This window comes from Durio zibethinus, chromosome 23, assembly GCF_047325235.1.
Source record: "Durio zibethinus cultivar Kanyao isolate XHJ-2024 chromosome 23, ASM4732523v1, whole genome shotgun sequence".
In the NCBI taxonomy this organism is placed as follows: Eukaryota; Viridiplantae; Streptophyta; class Magnoliopsida; order Malvales; family Malvaceae; genus Durio; species Durio zibethinus.
The window spans coordinates 8,254,368-8,273,754 of NC_143184.1; the positions used below are offsets into that span (position 1 = coordinate 8,254,368).

General features: G+C 33.9%; 2 protein-coding genes and 1 pseudogene across 4 annotated transcripts; 2 read left to right on the forward strand and 1 right to left on the reverse strand.

The window, feature by feature from the left end:
• The first annotated feature begins 5,409 nt into the window (after nucleotides 1-5,409).
• LOC111314504 (nudix hydrolase 10-like) lies at nucleotides 5,410-9,259 on the forward strand. Of its 3 annotated transcripts, none has more exons than XM_089752791.1 (10): nucleotides 5,410-5,549; nucleotides 5,765-5,914; nucleotides 6,204-6,398; nucleotides 6,503-6,568; nucleotides 6,744-6,881; nucleotides 7,091-7,168; nucleotides 7,235-7,285; nucleotides 7,389-7,423; nucleotides 7,655-7,763; nucleotides 8,799-9,259. In XM_089752791.1, the coding sequence occupies exons 3-10, from the start codon at nucleotides 6,210-6,212 to the stop codon at nucleotides 8,985-8,987; spliced, it is 855 nt and encodes a 284-aa protein (XP_089608917.1). In that variant the 5' UTR covers nucleotides 5,410-5,549; nucleotides 5,765-5,914; nucleotides 6,204-6,209; the 3' UTR covers nucleotides 8,988-9,259. The 3 variants fall into 3 exon arrangements, with proteins under 3 accessions (XP_089608917.1, XP_089608916.1, XP_022771662.1); XM_089752790.1 differs by having other exon boundaries at nucleotides 5,502-5,685; XM_022915927.2 differs by having other exon boundaries at nucleotides 5,502-5,680.
• A 126-nt stretch (nucleotides 9,260-9,385) lies between these two features.
• Nucleotides 9,386-10,443, forward strand: LOC111313121 (thiohydroximate-O-sulfate sulfur/sulfate-lyase (nitrile-forming) NSP2 pseudogene; annotated as a pseudogene).
• A 349-nt stretch (nucleotides 10,444-10,792) lies between these two features.
• On the reverse strand, nucleotides 10,793-12,816 carry FLA2 (FASCICLIN-like arabinogalactan 2). Its single transcript, XM_022915926.2, has 2 exons — nucleotides 11,932-12,816; nucleotides 10,793-11,766 (listed from the first exon to the last, which is right to left on the reverse strand). The coding sequence occupies exons 1-2, from the start codon at nucleotides 12,448-12,450 to the stop codon at nucleotides 11,086-11,088; spliced, it is 1,200 nt and encodes a 399-aa protein (XP_022771661.2). The 5' UTR covers nucleotides 12,451-12,816; the 3' UTR covers nucleotides 10,793-11,085.
• Nucleotides 12,817-19,387: the final 6,571 nt, after the last annotated feature.

Consider the following 19,387-nt stretch of genomic DNA (forward strand, 5'->3'; position numbering starts at 1 on the left):
AGAATGCAATGAATGAAAATGCATGTATGCGAAGAACATTTGCTTTGAGACAATGTTCAACCAAAAGATTTCATTTATTCCAAAGAACTTTCATTTACATATAATTTATCATCCTATAGTTATAACCATAAAATTGTTTGATTTGCTCATGCTGGTCTTTTGCTTCTTCGATGAAGTTTAGCAAGCGCTACCCATGTTCTTTTACTGGGGCCACCACTTATTTCAATGCCTCTGCCTCTTCTACCATCTCTCATGCCTTACATACCCCTTTATAAATTTGGGTCGTTAGGTACTCAATGTACTTTCGTTTTCCTAAGTTTTTTCTTTTATCACACCAGACTTGGTATGATAACTTTTTATGCTCTCTAACTAATGCAATAATGTAGTTTTATTTTTCATTCAACTTCTGTCTCAACCTGCTTAGGTAGCTATTCAACATATTATTCTCTGTCTGTACTTGAGTGCTTTCTTCTTCCAATTCAGTATATTCTTGCTTCAATCACGTATTTTCTTCAGTTAGCTCAATAATTGCTATCTCTTTGGCTTGTACCCTCACATATAACCTCTTATGTTCGTGGTGTAACTCCGATAAGTCTTAGACAGCTGTGTCACATTCCCTAGCAATCTTATAAACTTTGACTTCATGCTTTTCAGCTCTATCTTTCCATTGATCCTTCTCCTCTCGAAGCTTCTGATCTCTTGCTTTAACCTATCATTTTCGGCCTTGAATTCTTTCCTTGCAAGTTCTAATTCTGATGGTGTTTCTTCGAGCATTTCTCCTATTAGGGGTTGAAAGCTTTCATAAGTGAATACCATTTTCTATTTTCATCTTGCTCTCCAAATCAAGTACCTATGAGTGACTTTATCAATGAACAATCCAAAACTCACTCTACGAGGGTTTTTTCATGCCTTAATCACATCATTCATCCTCTGAAATACTTTTGGCTCATTATAAGAAAATTTTGATTGATGAAGCTCATGCGTCATGGGAATGAACTGTTCTACCCCAAACTGCCTTCTCACAGAAGTGATGCATAACTTGTTGCTTTCCATAAACCCAGTAATGGAACCACAGTATTATCTTCACACTGATATAGCATAGGTTCACGATTCATCCATGGGACCAACCATCTTACTTCAATGCTTGTCAGTTTTTATAAGAAAGCTACCCACTCTTTCTTAGACTTCTATTCTGACCATCCACTTTCGTAAAATTCCTTGATCGAAGCTTGACTGCGAACATAAAGCTTCGAGAGAGCACCTTTTTTTTTCACTCGAAATGGCTTTTCATCCATAAGTACAATAACTGTATACAGCCTATAAAATGCCTACCATTTTGACGATAGTAACTCAAAGATCTAACAGTCTCTGCTAATATTACCATTGAAAGGTTACAACCATTGATCACACTTTCAAAGAAGTCAATCACTGTTATTTCAATATAACCCAAAACCTTTGAAAATATCACCAGTCCATATATAGCTAAGCAAATACATTTAACCCTCGTTCTTCGTCGGCATGTTGCACTAGAAAATCATGAAAAAACTTTCAAATGAGGCAAACCTATTCTTGTTTCTTCTTCGTTTGAGAATCCACGATCTCTTTATCTATCCCCATAAGATTGGCCAAATTCTTACGAAATCTCTATTTATGTTTTTGACATATATCTTGTCAGGAGCCTTGAGGTGCAAACCCAACAAAGTTGAATATTCTTCAATAGTGGGTGTCATATCAACTTCATTAAAGATGAAACACTTGTATGCAGGATTCCAAAATTGCATTGCAACTCTAATTAATTGATTGTCGACATTCACTGCAAAGAGGTGTGCTATATGTCCATGCCTCTAGCAGAACTCCTCTTATCTAACTGGACTCATCTTCTTTCATATATCAACCAAATCATTTAGTTTATTTTGTTTAAGGATGATGGATGTTTCTTTAGTCAAAGTGGAATCATAGTCAATCGGTAGACAATCCCCCTTTTTTAGTTAAATCTTTTATGACTGAACATTTACTTCGTTGGGTGACTCACAATGAGCTAATACAGACGAAGAGCAAAGTAGTCGTTCTGTGGAATCCATGAAAAACTCTTTGTTGAAGATCATATTTCAAGCAAATGTTCTTTATGCAACTCTATGATATGAGCATGAACCATGCAAACATGAATAAGAGAAGAGGTTAGTACATCACATAAGAAGAAATAAAAAAAAATAAAACGTCACACACAATAAGAGGAATGAATCCTATGTTTTTAATCAATTCTAAAAAGAAAGAGATGGCTCTATCTATAGGTTAAGCACTTCTAAGGTCCACTATATGTGGTTTGAGATTAAAGTCTAAAGGTTTCCAAATTACTTCTTACATCATCGTTCATTACAGACTAGTAAGGCACCTCAATCCTCACCCATTACAAGCTACAAGCGAAAAATGTTCAATTTGAGTGGGGGTATTTCTTTAGCCACTATGGAGGCATTAAAACCTCATGAAAGCAATAGGTACTTTACTCCCTTCTAGAGGGACAGAGCTTGGGTATAAAGCTCATGTTATGCACATGCATATAAATGACATAATTAACAAAGTAAACAAATATAAATGAATAAAAAATCTATACAAAAGGTTTAAATTTATTAGGCTTTTGGATAACATAAATTTATTTGCTGGCCTGACTCTCGACTTTTTGCCAGTGGAGTCACCAAACTATCATAACGTTTAGATCTAAGGATTTATCGCTAGACATTGACTTAAAGAGTCGCCATCAATCTTTTTTGTTTATGTGCGATTGACCACCTAAGGAATCTATCATTTCAAAGAACACCTAAACTTGACTAAGGGTCCCTAAAAGAATAGGTTCGGGTTTATCAACCAGAATGGGGTTTGGGAGTTTGATTACAAGTGAGGAAGGTTATAGCACCCTCACAATGCCCATCGAAGGATGGTACCGGCTTGATTTTGAGTTACCCATTAAGCCTAAAAAATTTATCAAGTAATTAATTATTAGAAATTATTTTTAATTGACTCCAATACTTTTGACAGAAAATTAAAAAAAATCTCTTCACTTCAAGAGTATGCAAGAAAACTATTGTTTCACTTGCAGAGACTTCATCGTCGGATTATTTAACAAAAAAAATTACAAAATAAAATAAATAAAAAAAATAAAAAAAATAATGATTCATCTTTTGATATAAATCTTTTTCTTTTCATTTTAAAAAAGCTTATTGTTTTGTACAAAGAAAATTGATACTTTCAACTTCTCCCTAAAAATATTTTTTAAACTTTTTATTTTCAAAAAAATTGATACTTTCAACTTTTCCCCCCAAAATGTTTTTGAAAATTTTTATTTTAGAAACTTTATTTTTAAGAAAAATTGATACTTTTAACTTTTTCCTAAAAATATTTTTTAAACTTTTTTTATTTTCAAAGAAATTGATACTTTCAACTTTCCCTTAAAAATATTTTTTAAAAAAAAAAATTATTTTCAAGGAAAATTGATACTTTCAACTTTTCCTCAAAAATTTTTTTTTTGGAATTTTTATTTTATAAAAATCATTAAAAATAAAATAAAAATAAAATAAAAACAAAAATTAAAGAATACCAAATAATTCTAATTCAATAATAATAATAATAATAATAATAAATTAAAAAATAAAAAAAAACCTTGAAACGGTTCGATTCCGCTCAGTTTGAGAGACAGAAGTGGCTCAAATGTGTGACTCGACAGGAAACGGCTCGGCTTGGCTCACTTGAAACCCAGGCGGAGAAGCGGATCGCTGGTTCGAGTGCGCTACGGGTCGGGTCGGATCTTGACAAAATGCGCGGATCCTGTGGGTTTACTAATGCCAAAACGACGTCATTTCAACAGGGTATATAAGGCTAAAAACTCAGCCTTTCAACATATGCATCTTCCTTCTTCTCTCTCTTCTCTTTTTTTTTTCTTCTTTTTCTCTAAACAGAACTCATATTCCAGTTGAATGTTCTACCGCAATCTAGAAAACACACCAAAAACTGGGTTTTTCACCGAAATATTAGTCGAAAAACTTGAATGTCGTCGAAAAATTGCTCGAAATCTAGAATTTTCAGAATTTCCCAAAAAAAAAACACAAAAAATTTGAAAAAATTTCTTAAAAATTCTAAATTGCCTCTAAACATTATTTTTACTTTTGTTTTCTCTCTGTCTTTTTTCCTAGATCTTTTTTCTGTATATTCAACCTTTATTTATAGGAATTGATCAGAAGAGTTTTTGATCAATCCCAATTTTATCTGAAATTGAGATTCAATTTTTGAATCCAATCTCAACTCTGTCAACTCCAAAATTCTTAGCCAAATCTACTTCTACATTTTTTTTATATTTTTTTAATTAATCTGATCATTATCTCCTAATTAATAAAAAAATGATAAAATAAAAAAAATGATAATAATAATAATAATAATAAACGAGAAAGGAAAATAATAATAATACTAATAATAATAATAAAATAAAATAAAATATGTGGGCTTATCTTCTCTATTCGAATCAGATCTAATTGATTCAGACTTGAATCAAATTGAGTATTTACAGTATTATTACTCAACTTAGGTATCACGATAAGGAAACTTCCCTCCATTTTTAGTTGTAGCCTTATCAGCGTTTGCATTGGTCCCTGTAGTTGAATCCAAATCTTCCAAGCCACCATCAGATCTAACCCCCAGTACGCTCGAATTTCTCTTTAGTTCTCTTCAAGAAGTCGCTTTTGATATTGTTCAGGCTCACAGGAGAGTTCTCCATTTTTTCCTTCTTCTCGAAGTTAAACTTAATCCAATAATAACATATCCTGCTTATTATTTTTGCTTCGCTTCCTTGCTAAATAAATTTTCTAGAAATATAAATGATCGGCAAAAAAACAAAAAAGAAATAAATATTATTCTTTAGTATTTGAGCAAATATTAAAAAATACATATTTTTTAGTATATATGAATCATTCAATGTATCCAAAAGCCAAAAGTTTGCTAAATTAAATCAATAGTAATGTTATGTGACCTGTCCTTTTTGTCCCATCTAACCTTTACGCTTAACGTGTCAGGTTTTTAAATCTATAACGTTAGCATTAAGAATTTTTTTAAATTATAATTTTCCTAAATCTTAAACAAGTGATTTCTTAAGCCAAAACCCTAAATCTTGAATACAAAGAAAAGCTCTTGTACTATATCTAAAAAAGGGTTATCTTGAATATAAAGGAAAGCACTTGTCCTAAATTTAAAATTGGATTTTACTAGCATTCTTAAAAGTTATTAAATTAAATTAAAAATTATAAATAAAAATAAAATATCATATAAAAATCATAAATGCATGTGTGACGTAATTTACTTGAACTTGTTCTTCTAGTTACCTTTCGTAGGAAACTTACTACACATTTCGGTTCAACTCCGGGCGGAAAAAAAGAGGCACTGCTAGTACACACGCTTCTACACATGGATTTCAACGTAGTGCTTTAAAACCATCTCGGAAAAGTCCTAAATTTCATCCTCTCCTCTTTCTCGACGTTTTCCTCGATTTGTCGAAGCCTTTACTACTCGTATTTTTCTTTGGCTCTCTGCATCTTGCATGGTTGTTTCCTATTTTCTGAAAGTCTTTTTCAATCCCACATAGTACGGAAGACAAAACTATAAGTGTGGAGCTTGAGAATCATTATTTAATTTCATATGTGTAAGGTTGATTGAGAGGAAGGAAGTTGTATTTATACCTACCTTCCAACTAACTGCTAAAATCTATTATTTGATTTACATGCAGAGTTTAACACAAGGCAAACTTCATCCTCACTAAGTTGTTTCAACAAAGTCCTTTTCAACATCTTCCTAATCAGTACAGCCTACAATTCCCAGGATTGTTTGACTTGGAATTGTTCACTTTCTACCCATATCTTGGTTTGTCTGTCAAAAGGTAAAAGTGTTTTTACTCTAGTTTTATTATCTAATTTTGCCCCATGAAATTCTCTTTCCAAGCTGTCCACTTCCTTGGATTTCACCATTTTAACCATTTTTAAGTTTGTTTTTTGAAATGGATCCTTTTCAATCAGTTCAGTTTTCTTTAATATGAAAAAAGAAACTACGACAGATTCAGAGATTTTGGTCTTCATTGAATCAGTGTCTTGGTTGAAATTGATTGTTGGAGGAAATATTGGCTCACAGCGTAAACTCAATCAAAACCCTTTTTTTTTTAATTCCTACAGATCAACATGTCGACTTCAACAAGTGCATTAGCAATTGAAAAGCAGATGATACCTCAAAACGAAGTTCAACAGGTTGAATTACTTACTGAGGTCGAGGATTTGCATGGTGGAGTCATTGTAAACATGGAGAAACCTATGGGTTCTGAGGCCTTCGCCTCTTCACTTAGAGCTTCAAAATCACGATGGAAGCAACAGGTCTGTAATTCCATCCATCTGCTATTATGCTTAATAGCCACAAGCCTTCAGAGGTTGCTGTTTAATGCAAGTGATTTTAATTGGCAAATCACAAACCTTTGCAGGGGAAGAGAGCGGTTTGGATTAAATTGCCTATTGAATATGTTAATCTGGTTGAACCAGCGGTCAAGGTATTTTCTTGGCAAATAATGAAATATCGATAGCTACTGACAATGTCAAATTCTGAATATGAGATTGCGGTTTAGGATTTTCTAAAATCAGACTGTTGTTCATTAATCTTCTTCATTTCTTTTGCTTTGAGCATTTCAATCGTGTAATTCATGTTTTGCTTTGTAAATTACTCAGGAAGGGTTTAGATACCACCATGCTGAACCAGATTATCTAATGCTTGTCAATTGGATAAGTAATTCTACCAATACTCTTCCTGGAAATGCTTCACATCGTGTGGGGATTGGTGCTTTTGTCATGAATGACAAAAGAGAGGTACCCTTTCTTCAATTTTTGCTGACTTTTTCTGGTTTACTTATCCATAATATGGAAAAACAGCTGAAATCAACCTTTGACCAATCCGAGAGAAACACCCTTTGGTTGAAAAGTAGACTTTTCTTTAACTCTTTATGACCTGGATTATCTACCAGATATTTGAATTGGCTAGTCATTCTGATTTGTCTAATTGGTTGGTTTGAGTTCAGGTGCTTGTAGTTCAAGAGAAGAATGGCAAGTTCAAAGGCAATGGTGTATGGAAATTCCCTACCGGTGTTGTCAATGAGGTGAGTTGACTACGAACATGATGTTTCACTGTCTTTTTGCCTTGAACTTAAAACTTCTGTCCACAGGGTGAGGATATTTCCATGGCAGCAGTCAGGGAAGTTAAAGAAGAGACAGGGGTGAGTGAGAAAATGGGTTTTCCTATTTGAATGAATATGAAATTGTATAAATTTTAGGTTTCTGGCTGCCATGAATCTAACCACGGTGTTTGTTTTCCTTCAGATCGACACAGAATTTGTGGAAATTTTAGCATTTAGGTGGGTGCTTTCCTTTATATTGATGGTTCCACTGATATCTGTATAAAATTGTTTGGCAAAATGAACGATAGACTGTTCTTTATGAGATGACATATTGAAAGAATGCTGCTTTCTAAAACTTGTTAGGCCACAAGCTTCAGATTTATGATGTCATTAAATCTCAGTAAGAGTTTTGTGCTTCTAGTTGCTTTCATTTTAATAACGTCTCTCTTTTATTTTCCGCAAATACAGGCAAAGCCACAAGTCATTCTTTACAAAATCAGATTTGTTCTTTGTTTGCATTTTACGTCCAAACTCATTTGACATTCAGAAGCAAGATATGGAGATTAAAGCTGCCCAGGTACATTCTTATGGACACTCACTGCTAGTTGTAGGATCCTATTAGCACAATGTAACGGATGGTGGATAATCTAGTCTTAGTTTTTCTATAGGTATTTATTTCAACAGTCAGCACTGTCCTGCCATCCTTAAAAGTCCCCTCCCCTGCATCTTAATTCTTAGATATTCTGCTCTTGCAATTACATCTTTTGGAATAATGCACTTTTTCTAATTAAGATCTAAAAGTGTTAGGCTAAAGACCCCAATTCACTTAAACAATCAAGTTAGCAGAAGTATAAACAATCATTTAATCAATTATACAAAAGATAATAATTTAACATAATTCGTTTCAATCGACTTATGTTTATGGATGAAAAAAAATATCCATTAAAGAATTACAAACAAATATCATATCAAACACTCACAATCAATATACATAGATCATCTCATTCTTCTCTTGTTCTATAGAGTATTTTCAACCAAAACAAATACATATTCGTGTGCACGTATTCATAACATTTATGTAAACCCTCTCATTATCTTTCAATCCATTCAAATATCCACACTCATAAAATATACACCCATAAAGATGTACATACACATCCATAAAAATATTAATCTTCTGTAATCCTATAAAATATTTATCCAATAAAATCTTACAACTCTCTTATATCTTTTTTTTTATATCTAATTTTATAAAAATTTCACATATTTATAATTATATAAACTTGCTTATTAAAAATTAATTTTCTCTTAAAATTTCTCTTTTATAAATATTTTATCTATCAAATAATGTCTTATCAATATCAAATAAATCTCTTACGAGATTTGAGTCACTATTCTTAACAAAACTATATTAACATCAATTCATTGGAACGTGGAAAAACGCCTTAGCCACACTCAACTTCTTGTTGCCTTGGATTGTTTAAGTTGCCGAGAAAGATAGCCTACTTTCATTTACCAATGCTGGGATGAGCTTAACCATCTCTAATAATTTGTTAACAAACAAGTGTTGATATTTCCTTCTGTTTTTTTAATCTTATCTCCCTTTTTTCAGTGGATTTCACTCGATGAATATGCAGCCCAACCATTTATCCAGAAACATGATGCCTTTGGAATTGTTGCCAAAGTATGTATAACAAAGTTAGAGAAGGACTACGCCGGATTTTCCCCAATTCCTACTACCACAACTTCTGGCAAAACTAATTACTTGTACCTCAACAGCAGAGATCTGAACAAACTATAAGCAGCAGTAACAAGGTTACTAATAATGAATAAACTCTGATTGTATACATGTAGATGCTGATACAATAGAAACTCAAGGTCAAGCATAGAAAGCCCAAAATAGGGGTTGCTTATATGGTACTTTGAGGATAGTAGGCGAGACCCAGTATTTTGTTTTTCTATCTCTTAATAGTAATATAATGCCTTCGCAATTAATTTGTTGGATTTCCATTTTCTGTTCACAGAAATTATGTAATTTGAAACTTCCAAAGTAATATAAGAAATTTCTATTAAGTAGGAGTGGGAGAGAATAAGAGATTTTCTGCATTTCCTCTTTACATTTATTGCAAGAATTGAAGCTTATGAGATTTTTTACCTCTAGTTTCACTTTCTAGGAATTGTAAGATTGTATCAGCTTAATTAGAATGGAAATGGGCCTGGAGCGAGAAGCTCACATGCCCTAACCATTGTAGGACAAAAGGCCTGTCTTTGGAGGTGAGTTCACCCCGAGTCCCGGTTGACAACAAGCTCTATGAATTTGATCTCAATACCCTTCATGGTCCATTGCCGATGTAACTGGTAATGTCCCGCCTCCACGTATGGGTGTCACAATGGCAACCGTCGGTGAAACCATCTTTGTGTTTGGTGGTAGCGATAGCAAACATAAGGGGGTTAAAGAGTTCCACTCTTTTGATACGTGTACAAATAAGTGGACCCTATTATCCAACGATGACAGCAGCCCAGCTCATCAGAGATGCCACCAGATGACAGCCGATGATCGACACGAGTATGTCTTCGGCGCGTGTGGTGTTGCCGGTCGGCTTAGCGATCTATGACGTATGACCGTTGACCAAAAGTTATCAATAACCCGTGGAGATAGCTGCAAGGGTAGAGGTGGGCCAGGATTGGCCGTGATCCAACAAAAAATATGGGTTGTGTATGGCTTCTCAGGAATGGAAATGGATGATGTGCATTGCTTTAATCCAGTCCGAGGACAATGGTCCCAACTAGGGAAGAGTGGGTAGAAACCAACGGGCCGAAATGTATTTTCAACAATTGGGATTGCCATATGAATAATCATATACTGTGGGTAAGTGGATCCTAGTGACTTGGGTCAGCTTGGTGCTGGGAAATTTTCTAGAGAGGCTTATGGTTTGGACACGAGACGTTGTGCGAATGAAGTGGGACGATGGTCTGGGTTTGGATAGTCATCCTGGGCCTGGTGGATGGTGTGCTTTTGCAAGGGGTTTGAGAGATGGCCAACAGAGTCTTCTGGTTATGCTAGCAACGCCCCTACTCCCTATCACTGATAGGCGTGATGAAATTTTCATTTTTACTCCATGTGTAGCCTGCAACTGAAAACTGAGCAGTAGTTGATGGTGATTTGGCATTAGAATTACAAAGATAATGAGTAGCTGTGTCTATTAAGTTGCTGTGAATGAGTCAATGCAATGAGTTGCTTTTGCATTTGTGCTTCAGTGCTTAGATTGGTTGCTTCTTATATGTTTACTTATGTCAATGCATCTTGTTGAGGCTGGGTTTTTTTTGGGCCATCAGCTGGGTTTGGTTTATCTTGTTACTAGTATTTAGGCTGAAATGCAAAATGTAATTTACTTAGGATTCTTGAGTAGGGATTTTTTTTTTCATTGATACTACAAATGAAGAAGACAATGTGTTTTCTTTCTGGGATGATGGAATGATGGAAAAAGGAAAAGGAATTTCCAGAAAAGTCACGTTTATATTTTCTTTCTGGATCTAAACAGATGATAATCATAATTATATAGATTAATTTGGATACAGCTCATAAGGAAATTAAAAAATTCAAAATAAGAAGAAAAGAATATTGCATTTACAGCTCAACCAAAATGCATTGATTGTAGTCTATTCTATACAAGCAAATAATGACAGACATGAAAAAAAATAAAGAAAAGGACCAATGCAAGTGGGACTAATCACTTATTGCTATTTTGTTCACAAGCCACCAGAGAAATAGAGGGAAGAAAACAAAAGCAAGAAAAGAAAACTTCAAATCTCTCACATGAATAACGACCCCATGTCCTAAAAAGTATTCTCTGATGCAATCTGTATCAATCTGATCAAATATTTCTATGTCACTATATTCAAATCAACAACACCCCAATGCACAAGCTCAACAACACCATTATCAATCTCCCACCGTCCAATCCCACAACCCCATTTTCATTATCTGCCGTCTGAACATCAGCTGGGTCACTCTCTGCTGGTGCATCAGATTCTGGTGCATCTGCTGCCTTGTGCTTGGATTTGGATGACTTTGGTGCCTCAGCAGCTTCCACTGGCTTGAACAACTCCCTAGGCAACAACACCTTGTCAATTTTATACACAATCAATGGCTCTTGATCCTTCAAAGTCCCTGTAATCTTTGAAGTCATGACCTTGGTCTTCAATGTCACGACCTCGCCGTCGTTTTGCACGGAGAAATCATACTTGTTTGCTCCATCTGTTGCCAACGTGTTCATAATCCCATTGTTGGATTTCAGCATTTGCAAGGACATATACACAGGAATGCCATGGAACAATAACAGGGCCACTTTCTGGGATGCTGTCAAATTCTTGTATTTGGGCATAAAACCATCGATAACAGGGTCAGTTGGGCAAAACACTGTCAAACCTCCATCAATGTTTTCGTTAAATGTTGCATCAGCTCCTGAAGCTTTCAGCAAGTCTGAAAAGGCTTTGCAGCCTTGCTTTGACATTATTTCCGTCAGATTAAGCTGGCTTGGCTCTGCCGTTGGTGCTTCAGCTTCAGCTGAATTCAGAACCTGGAACAACATTAAACATTAGTCAATCATCAATGCAAGAACTAACATCAAGAAATATTTTTGCATCTTAAAACCAATTGATAATAACTAGAGATGCTAAATTGAATATAAGAGCACAGTAATTAACTGATGTAAGACTTATAACAGAAAAAATTAAATATGTACCTTACTAATTTGTAAGACAGAAATATTATAAGGAATCTCAGCTACAGATTTCACATAAACTGCATCAAGTTTTCCATTGTTGTCTTCTGCACCGAACCCAACTTTTCCGCCTTTAAGATCAGTGATATTGATGTACCCTGAGGAACCTGGAGCAGAACCCGTTGCCTGGAACATGGTAGAAGTCAAAGCTGTTCCGTTGGTAATCTGATGGAGCTTCTTAGAACCAAAGTAGTCGACAAGAACATGGAGAGACAGGACATTCTTGACGGTGTAGAGGGAGAACTGTTTAGCCAGGAGGGATGACATGGCAGCATTGTCAAGTGCTAGAACAGTTATGGTTTCGCGTCGGTTGATCTCTGCAGCCAGGTGAGTTATGGTGAGGTAGTGATTGAAGGTGGAGAATTCAGGGTGCTTGGCAAGGATGCGTGTGATGTTGTGTGCATTTGAGGTCGTGGAGGAGGATAAGAGGAGGAGGAGGAAGAGGGCAAGGGAGGGGAAGAGAGTGGTTAGTGGTGGCATGATGGAGGAGAGGTGTTGGCTTGGGAGTGGAGGAGACTAACAGTGGGTATGGAACTTGAGAGATTGTGATGGTGTTTGTGTTTAAGTAGAGTGAGCTGGGGAGTTTTTGGAGTATACGTTGGGAGATCACTGCCAACTAAGCAGTGGCTGGAATAGCATCTACATTTTAGGTGGGTCCCTTGTCCTCACTTTAACGGCTATGATTCCTTCCTTGCATAGCTTCAATGATCAATATTCACTTGGGACTTTTATATCCCATTTGACAGAAATGGAACTGTAAGGAATCAAGTAAACTTGGATGGTTCATTTTTCCCCATGACTGTAGTAAATCATGGTTTCTAGCAAGCAGGATGTCGGAACTTGATCTCTATTTCCTTGGTTTCAAGGTTGCCTGGGTTCCTATAGTCTGAATGAGAAAATTAAGTGTACCACACGTAAAACAAAATAAAAGAAGAAAGTACATATATGTTTTATACTTCTGTGTCTGAACATAACATTCTTTCAACTTTTAATGAACACGAATGGGAGGAACCAATCATCTTTTGCAGCAAGCAACGTTGGGTGCAATAACTCAGGACAAAGATGATATTAATGAGTCAATATCTTCGATAGAATATCTCAAATTTAGGGTTTTGTCTTGCTATTCAGATTTCTAGGTAATGGGAAAAAAAAATACTATGCATTCTGCTGCACATCCGAAAATCTGGAAGCGCAGCCAGAAACAGGCAGACCAATAGAGTAGATTTCTCATTTTCGTAGACACGCGCCAGAGCCACCGACAGATAGAAGGTTGCAGTTCTCGTGGGTCCTCTGAAAAAGAGGCTGCCTCAATTATTGCTAATCAAGTTCAAATCATGCATAATTTTTTTTTGTTGAATTATATGGCATGGTTCGTTTTTTTTTTTTTTTTCTCATACCGCTCGACCATGCAAGAAAGGGCATTTGATTCTTCTCAAAAAGATGATAATAATAATAATAATAATAATAATAATAATAATAATAATAATAATAATAATAATAATAATAATAATAATAATATTGAAATGATTGATTGAATTAATGTTATGAATTAATTGCACATCAATTTAGTTAAAAATATAAATTAAATTATAAAATAAATGCTACATTAATAAATCATATTAGTAATTTAACATTTTGAAAAAATAAAGTTATAATCATTTTTAATCAATTTTCCTTATTTTTCTTCATCTAAAAAATTATTTACATTAATATTAAAGCAATTGACTGAGTTGATATCACGAACTAATTGGATGTCAACTCAATTGGAAAAAGTACTTAAAAACTAAATTATAAAATAAACAATATATATTAAATAAAGTCATATTAATAATTTATTTTTTAAAAAAATAAATTTATAATCATTTTTAACTTACTTTTTATATTTTTTTTTCTCCATTCTAAAAAAATTTTGCCTGAAGTTATTTAACTTTTAATATTTATATTTAAATAATTATTTATTTCATCTGCATTCTTAAAAGAAAATTAAAATTTACCATCTAAATCTAAACACTTAAAACTACTTTATTCATTAGGATAAATTATTGTACTTTGCACACTTTTTCTAGTGAGAAAAAAATAGTATTTTCTTACACTAAGTAGTTAATTGAGGATAATACGACGTCGGTTTTTAATGAATGCCGGACTTGCCCACTTTCATTAATATTTTGTAGTTTAAAACAAATATATTTTGTGAATTGTTGGAGATTGATAAGAGTGGTTAGGCTGTGGGAGCCACACGTGTCGGCAGAAATACCAGCTGTGTTTCCACGTCAGCATAGCTCCACCGACAATCCCGTTTTCTTTTCTGACAGCTAGGATTTTGTTTTCAGCTGATCACGGCTATGTTTCGTTCCTTCCTAATGTTATTATCTGCCTTCTTTCCTTTCCATAGTGGCATTTTTTCTTAGCATTTAATTAAGTTAGGTACCTTCCTTAACCGACAGATTTGTCTCTTTACTAACGTTATTGAGAAATCCGATTTTTTTTTTTTTATTGTAAAAGAAGATTAGTGTCCTTACAGAGAAGGAAGGGGAAATGACGGAGTCGAATTACATTTATATAATTTTTAATTTATCTTTTAATCATTAAATTAAGAAAAAAAAGTTAGGAATCCGATATTTTGATTCATATAATTAATTTTTAAAAATATTATTAATATTTAATAATTTTAAACTTTAATATTTATAATTTTTTTATATTAAAAAAATTTCTCTTATCTAAAATTATAACTTATTTAAAAAAAAAAAACTTAGATTTGAGGTTGAAATTGATTAGAAAATATTTAAATGAAGTTTTTAAAATGAAATTCCTTAAATTTTTAATTAAAAATAATTAAATTAAAATTAAAATTGATAAATTAAAATTTTTTGTTTTATAAATTAAGTGTATAAATTTTTAAAAAAATTTAATAAATATTGAGATATATATTTTTAAATAGATATTTTTAATAAAAATATTGACAGAATTTTTATCATTAAATAAAAATCAATCAAATTTAAATTATAAATATTTTTAATAATTTTTTATATATTATTTATTTTCACATTAAACTTTATCAATCTATCAATTTAAATAATTTAAATTTTTAATTTTTATTAAATTATTTTTTAAAATTTCACGAACTTTAACAATTTCATATAAGTTTTTTTTCGAGATTGATCAATAATGCATTTACAATTTTCATATGAAAATCCTTTTCTTAAATTTATTATAATTTGTTTTATATTACAAGGCTTAAATCTTGTATTGTTTTAATGGTTTTAACAACTCTTATACATGCAAAAATGGGTTATACTTTGCAAAAAATTAAATTTTTATTTAGGTAAATGATGAAAAAATTCAACAATATATAATAGGTCGAATAACTGACTAAAACATATAGAATTTTTTTTTTTATCTTTTAACTTTGTTGGAAAAAAACAACACCCACGCGCAGCAACCACACAACAACACCCACGCGCAGCAACCACACACAAAATAGCAAGCTCAAATCAAGAATAAGAACACACAAATATATTTGGTTTGGCCCAACTCAAAATGGCCTACTCCAAACACAATCCACTAACAAATAAATCTTTACAACTGTGAGACTTTTAGAATGAGAAAAGTCTCCTAAACCTCCTTACTCAAAACTTAACCCAAAACCCAATTACACCCTTTAATAGCCTACTCACTTAGCTATTCTCTTGGTGTCTAACTCTCTGGGGTTACTAAACTAAAACCAAAACATCTTATTTATAGGGGTGAAACCCTTTATACCTTTACTAAACTCCCGATGTGGGATACAAGACAAATTCAAACTTACTTTATACCTTTACTAAACTCCCGATGTGGGATACAAGACAAATTTAAACTTACTTAATTTTCGATGTGGGATTTTGAGATTCAAGGCAAATCCCAACAAATCCTCCCTTGACTTGAATCTCCAAACACTTCAACAGTATCTGTAAAGCTAACATGCTTACCTTTCTTCTTTTCTTTCATCACAGGCATTCCAGCAACTGAGCTTCCATCAAACATGTACAAGTGATTGACCCTATTCCCTTGTAGAATCATACTACCATTCTTGTACACTTTTAACCAATCATTACTACCATAAAATGTGTACCCCCGAGAAGTTAACTCACCCAAAACAATCAAATTGTAGTGACAATTTGGTACATACCTTACATGACGAAGTGTCCTAATAACACCATTGTGAGATCTAAGGCGAACACTCCCAATGCCTTGAATCTGCACCTTTTCTTTGTTAGCAACCACAATATCCCCATACTTTTCATTCTCATTCAACTCCACAAAGTAACTCCTATCATTGCAAACATGAACTGTAACAGCTGAATCTAAAACCCAACCTTTATCACTTTTTAAAGTCTGGGTCTCATCCACACAAGTTGTCAAAACAACATCATCATCATCAGACACGACAGCAGCAGTATCACTCTTTTTTTCATCTGATTTCTTTTCATCATTCGCCCTTTTAAAAGTAGCCATATCCCTTCTCAGCTTCCTGCAGCGCACTTGGATATGTCCCTTCTCACCACAATAATAACATTCTACATCACTGTAATCTCTGTATCTTGACTTGGATCTCCATCTCGATCCATCAATCCTCTTTTGAGTCCTCCCTCGATCAAAACCCTTTACAGCTAGTGTACTCCCCCCAGGTGATGAGTTCTGAGCTCTCATAAACCTTTCATTCTCACGCAACAGGGCCGTCACATCATCCAACTTCAAAGTAGACCTGCCTACCAACACAGTTTGAACTAAAGGCCTATAAGACTTGGGCAAAGATGACAGCAAAATTAAAGCTTTCTCTTCATCTTTTAACTCATCAACAGAAATCGCTAGCAATTGAGAAACCAATTTATTAAATTCATTTAGGTGATTATGAAGACTCATACCTTCTTCCATCTTCAGAGAATACAGATCCATCTTCAAACATAATCTATTAGTCAACGACTTCGAAGCATAAATACCTTCAAGCTTATCCCACAAACTCTTCGGAGTACTCTCAGTCAACACACTGTACTTTACTTCTGGAGCTAACGCCAATCTAATAGTACTAACAGCCTTCTTCTGAATCCTATTCCAATTAGCATCAAACATTCCCTCAGGCTTACTACTCTCTAATGCTTGATCTAACCCTTGTTGTACTAACAGATCTTGAATCGTACTTTGTCATAACATAAAATTACTCTTTCCATCAAATAACGGAATCTCAAACTTAGGCATAGACATACCAGACATACCTTCTTCAGACATCTTCAAACACTGCTTCACGATCTCTTGGACCCACGAACCTCGAACCTCGAACCTCGCTCTGATACCACTTATTGGGAAAAAACAACACCCACGCGCAGCAACCACACAACAACACCCACGCGCAGCAACCACACACAAAATAGCAAGCTCAAATCAAGAATAAGAACACACAAATATATTTGGTTTGGCCCAACTCAAAATGGCCTACTCCAAACACAATCCACTAACAAATAAATCTTTACAACTGTGAGACTTTTAGAATAAGAAAAGTCTCCTAAACCTCCTTACTCAAAACTTAACCCAAAACCCAATTACACCCTTTAATAGCCTACTCACTTAGCTATTCTCTTGGTGTCTAACTCTCTGGGGTTACTAAACTAAAACCAAAACATCTTATTTATAGGGGTGAAACCCTTTATACCTTTACTAAACTCCCGATGTGGGATACAAGACAAATTCAAACTTACTTTATACCTTTACTAAACTTTCGATGTGAGATACAAGACAAATTTAAACTTACTTAATTTTCGATGTGAGATTTTGAGATTCAAGACAAATCCCAACAAACTTTACATTATTTACCCAAATTGTTATTATTTTTTTCTCTCATATTTTGAATCACTAAATTAGCGAGGCCCCTTTACTAGACAACATTTGGTAGAAGGATAAATATTAATAATAAAAAATAAAATAAGAGAAAAAAATCATAAAAACATGATTTGACCGATACATTATTTTATTGCTTTTAAATTTTAGTGGTGTCCCAGTCCCAAGTCCCAACGCTTATCTACATATTTTTCTCTGTTCCTTTTTTCGGAGAATAGTCGATATTTACTCCATGACTACTAGTCCATTTGCACTAATGGGCACTCGCTTGTTGGGCCATTGGTTGGTTTTTTTTTATGGATTAAGAGCGTTGACATTGTGCTTTAAAGGATGCAATTGTTGATGTTGAGAACAGTTGCCAAATTATTTTAAGGTGACCCATTTTCACTTTCACTCTTTTTTATCTTATTGGTTGGTGATGACTTCAACTTTTATCAAGGTTATCAGGAAGCTTGTGTTCTAAGTAGAAATGACAATGATTTTACATGAATTACTCAGTTTCAAAGATATGATATTGTAGTCGAGCCTGAAAAGAGGTCAGGTTCTAGTTGAGATCATGAGAGTTTCTTTAGGTGTTGGGAACCAAATTTTGAAGGGCTAGAGAGGTTAGAAAACTTTCAATTGCGCAAACAGATGTTGAAAATTTGAATGCCAATTGGCGAGCAACGTTCAAAGGTTGGGACTTTGGAGCTAGGCTTGTATCAAGCAGAATCATGGAACATGGATAAAATGGTTTTGCCACGAATAAATGAATGGAAGAGGCAAAGAGCCAAAAATCTAAGATTCTGTATAATTCAATTATATAAAAAATCTATCCAGTCAATTAACCAAGGAGCAAAACATTACGAACGGTTGGCGTTAGGTGGTCGGCAAAGCACTGAAAATTACTTATATTGTGGGCTTTTTTTTTTGTATTGGAAAACTTGCATGAAGGAGCACGACAGGAATATGCGGAGCTCTTTTTACCCGTTTAGCACAGCAGTTCAGGTTAAAGGACGTAGGGCCAGACCCAGACGGCCATTTTTCTTTTCTGCAGTACTGACTTTGTATTAAATAAGTTTACTTTGTCCATCTTTGTACTTTTCTTTGCTTCTGCCTGCTATCTAAAGCTTCAAAAGAAAAAGAAAAAAAAAAAAAATCTCGAACCCAAAGATCCTAACTGGTTGTTTTCGCAAACCTAATTACTAAAAACTCAGGGTTTTTAGGTTCTCTAATAAATGGTTAAACGCAGGAAAGATTCACAGAGAGTTAAGAAACAAAAAACCTATGATTTGAAAAGCATAAGAATGCTTGTGCTTCCAATCCAATATGGTGTTAACAACATGGAAACCTGACCAGAAAAAAGCATCTCCTTTACAGCATCATCTATATATTGAATTATTGATGCTACATTCATGATTACAAGTATATTAACCACATGCAGCAATCAAATTATAGTACAAAATCAGCTGGCCATTAACTAAAGAAGATGCAAATCTTTAAAAATTTACCCTAAAAATGGAATTGTGAGATGAAATTACATGAAGAAATTTGTAACAGATAGCTCCCA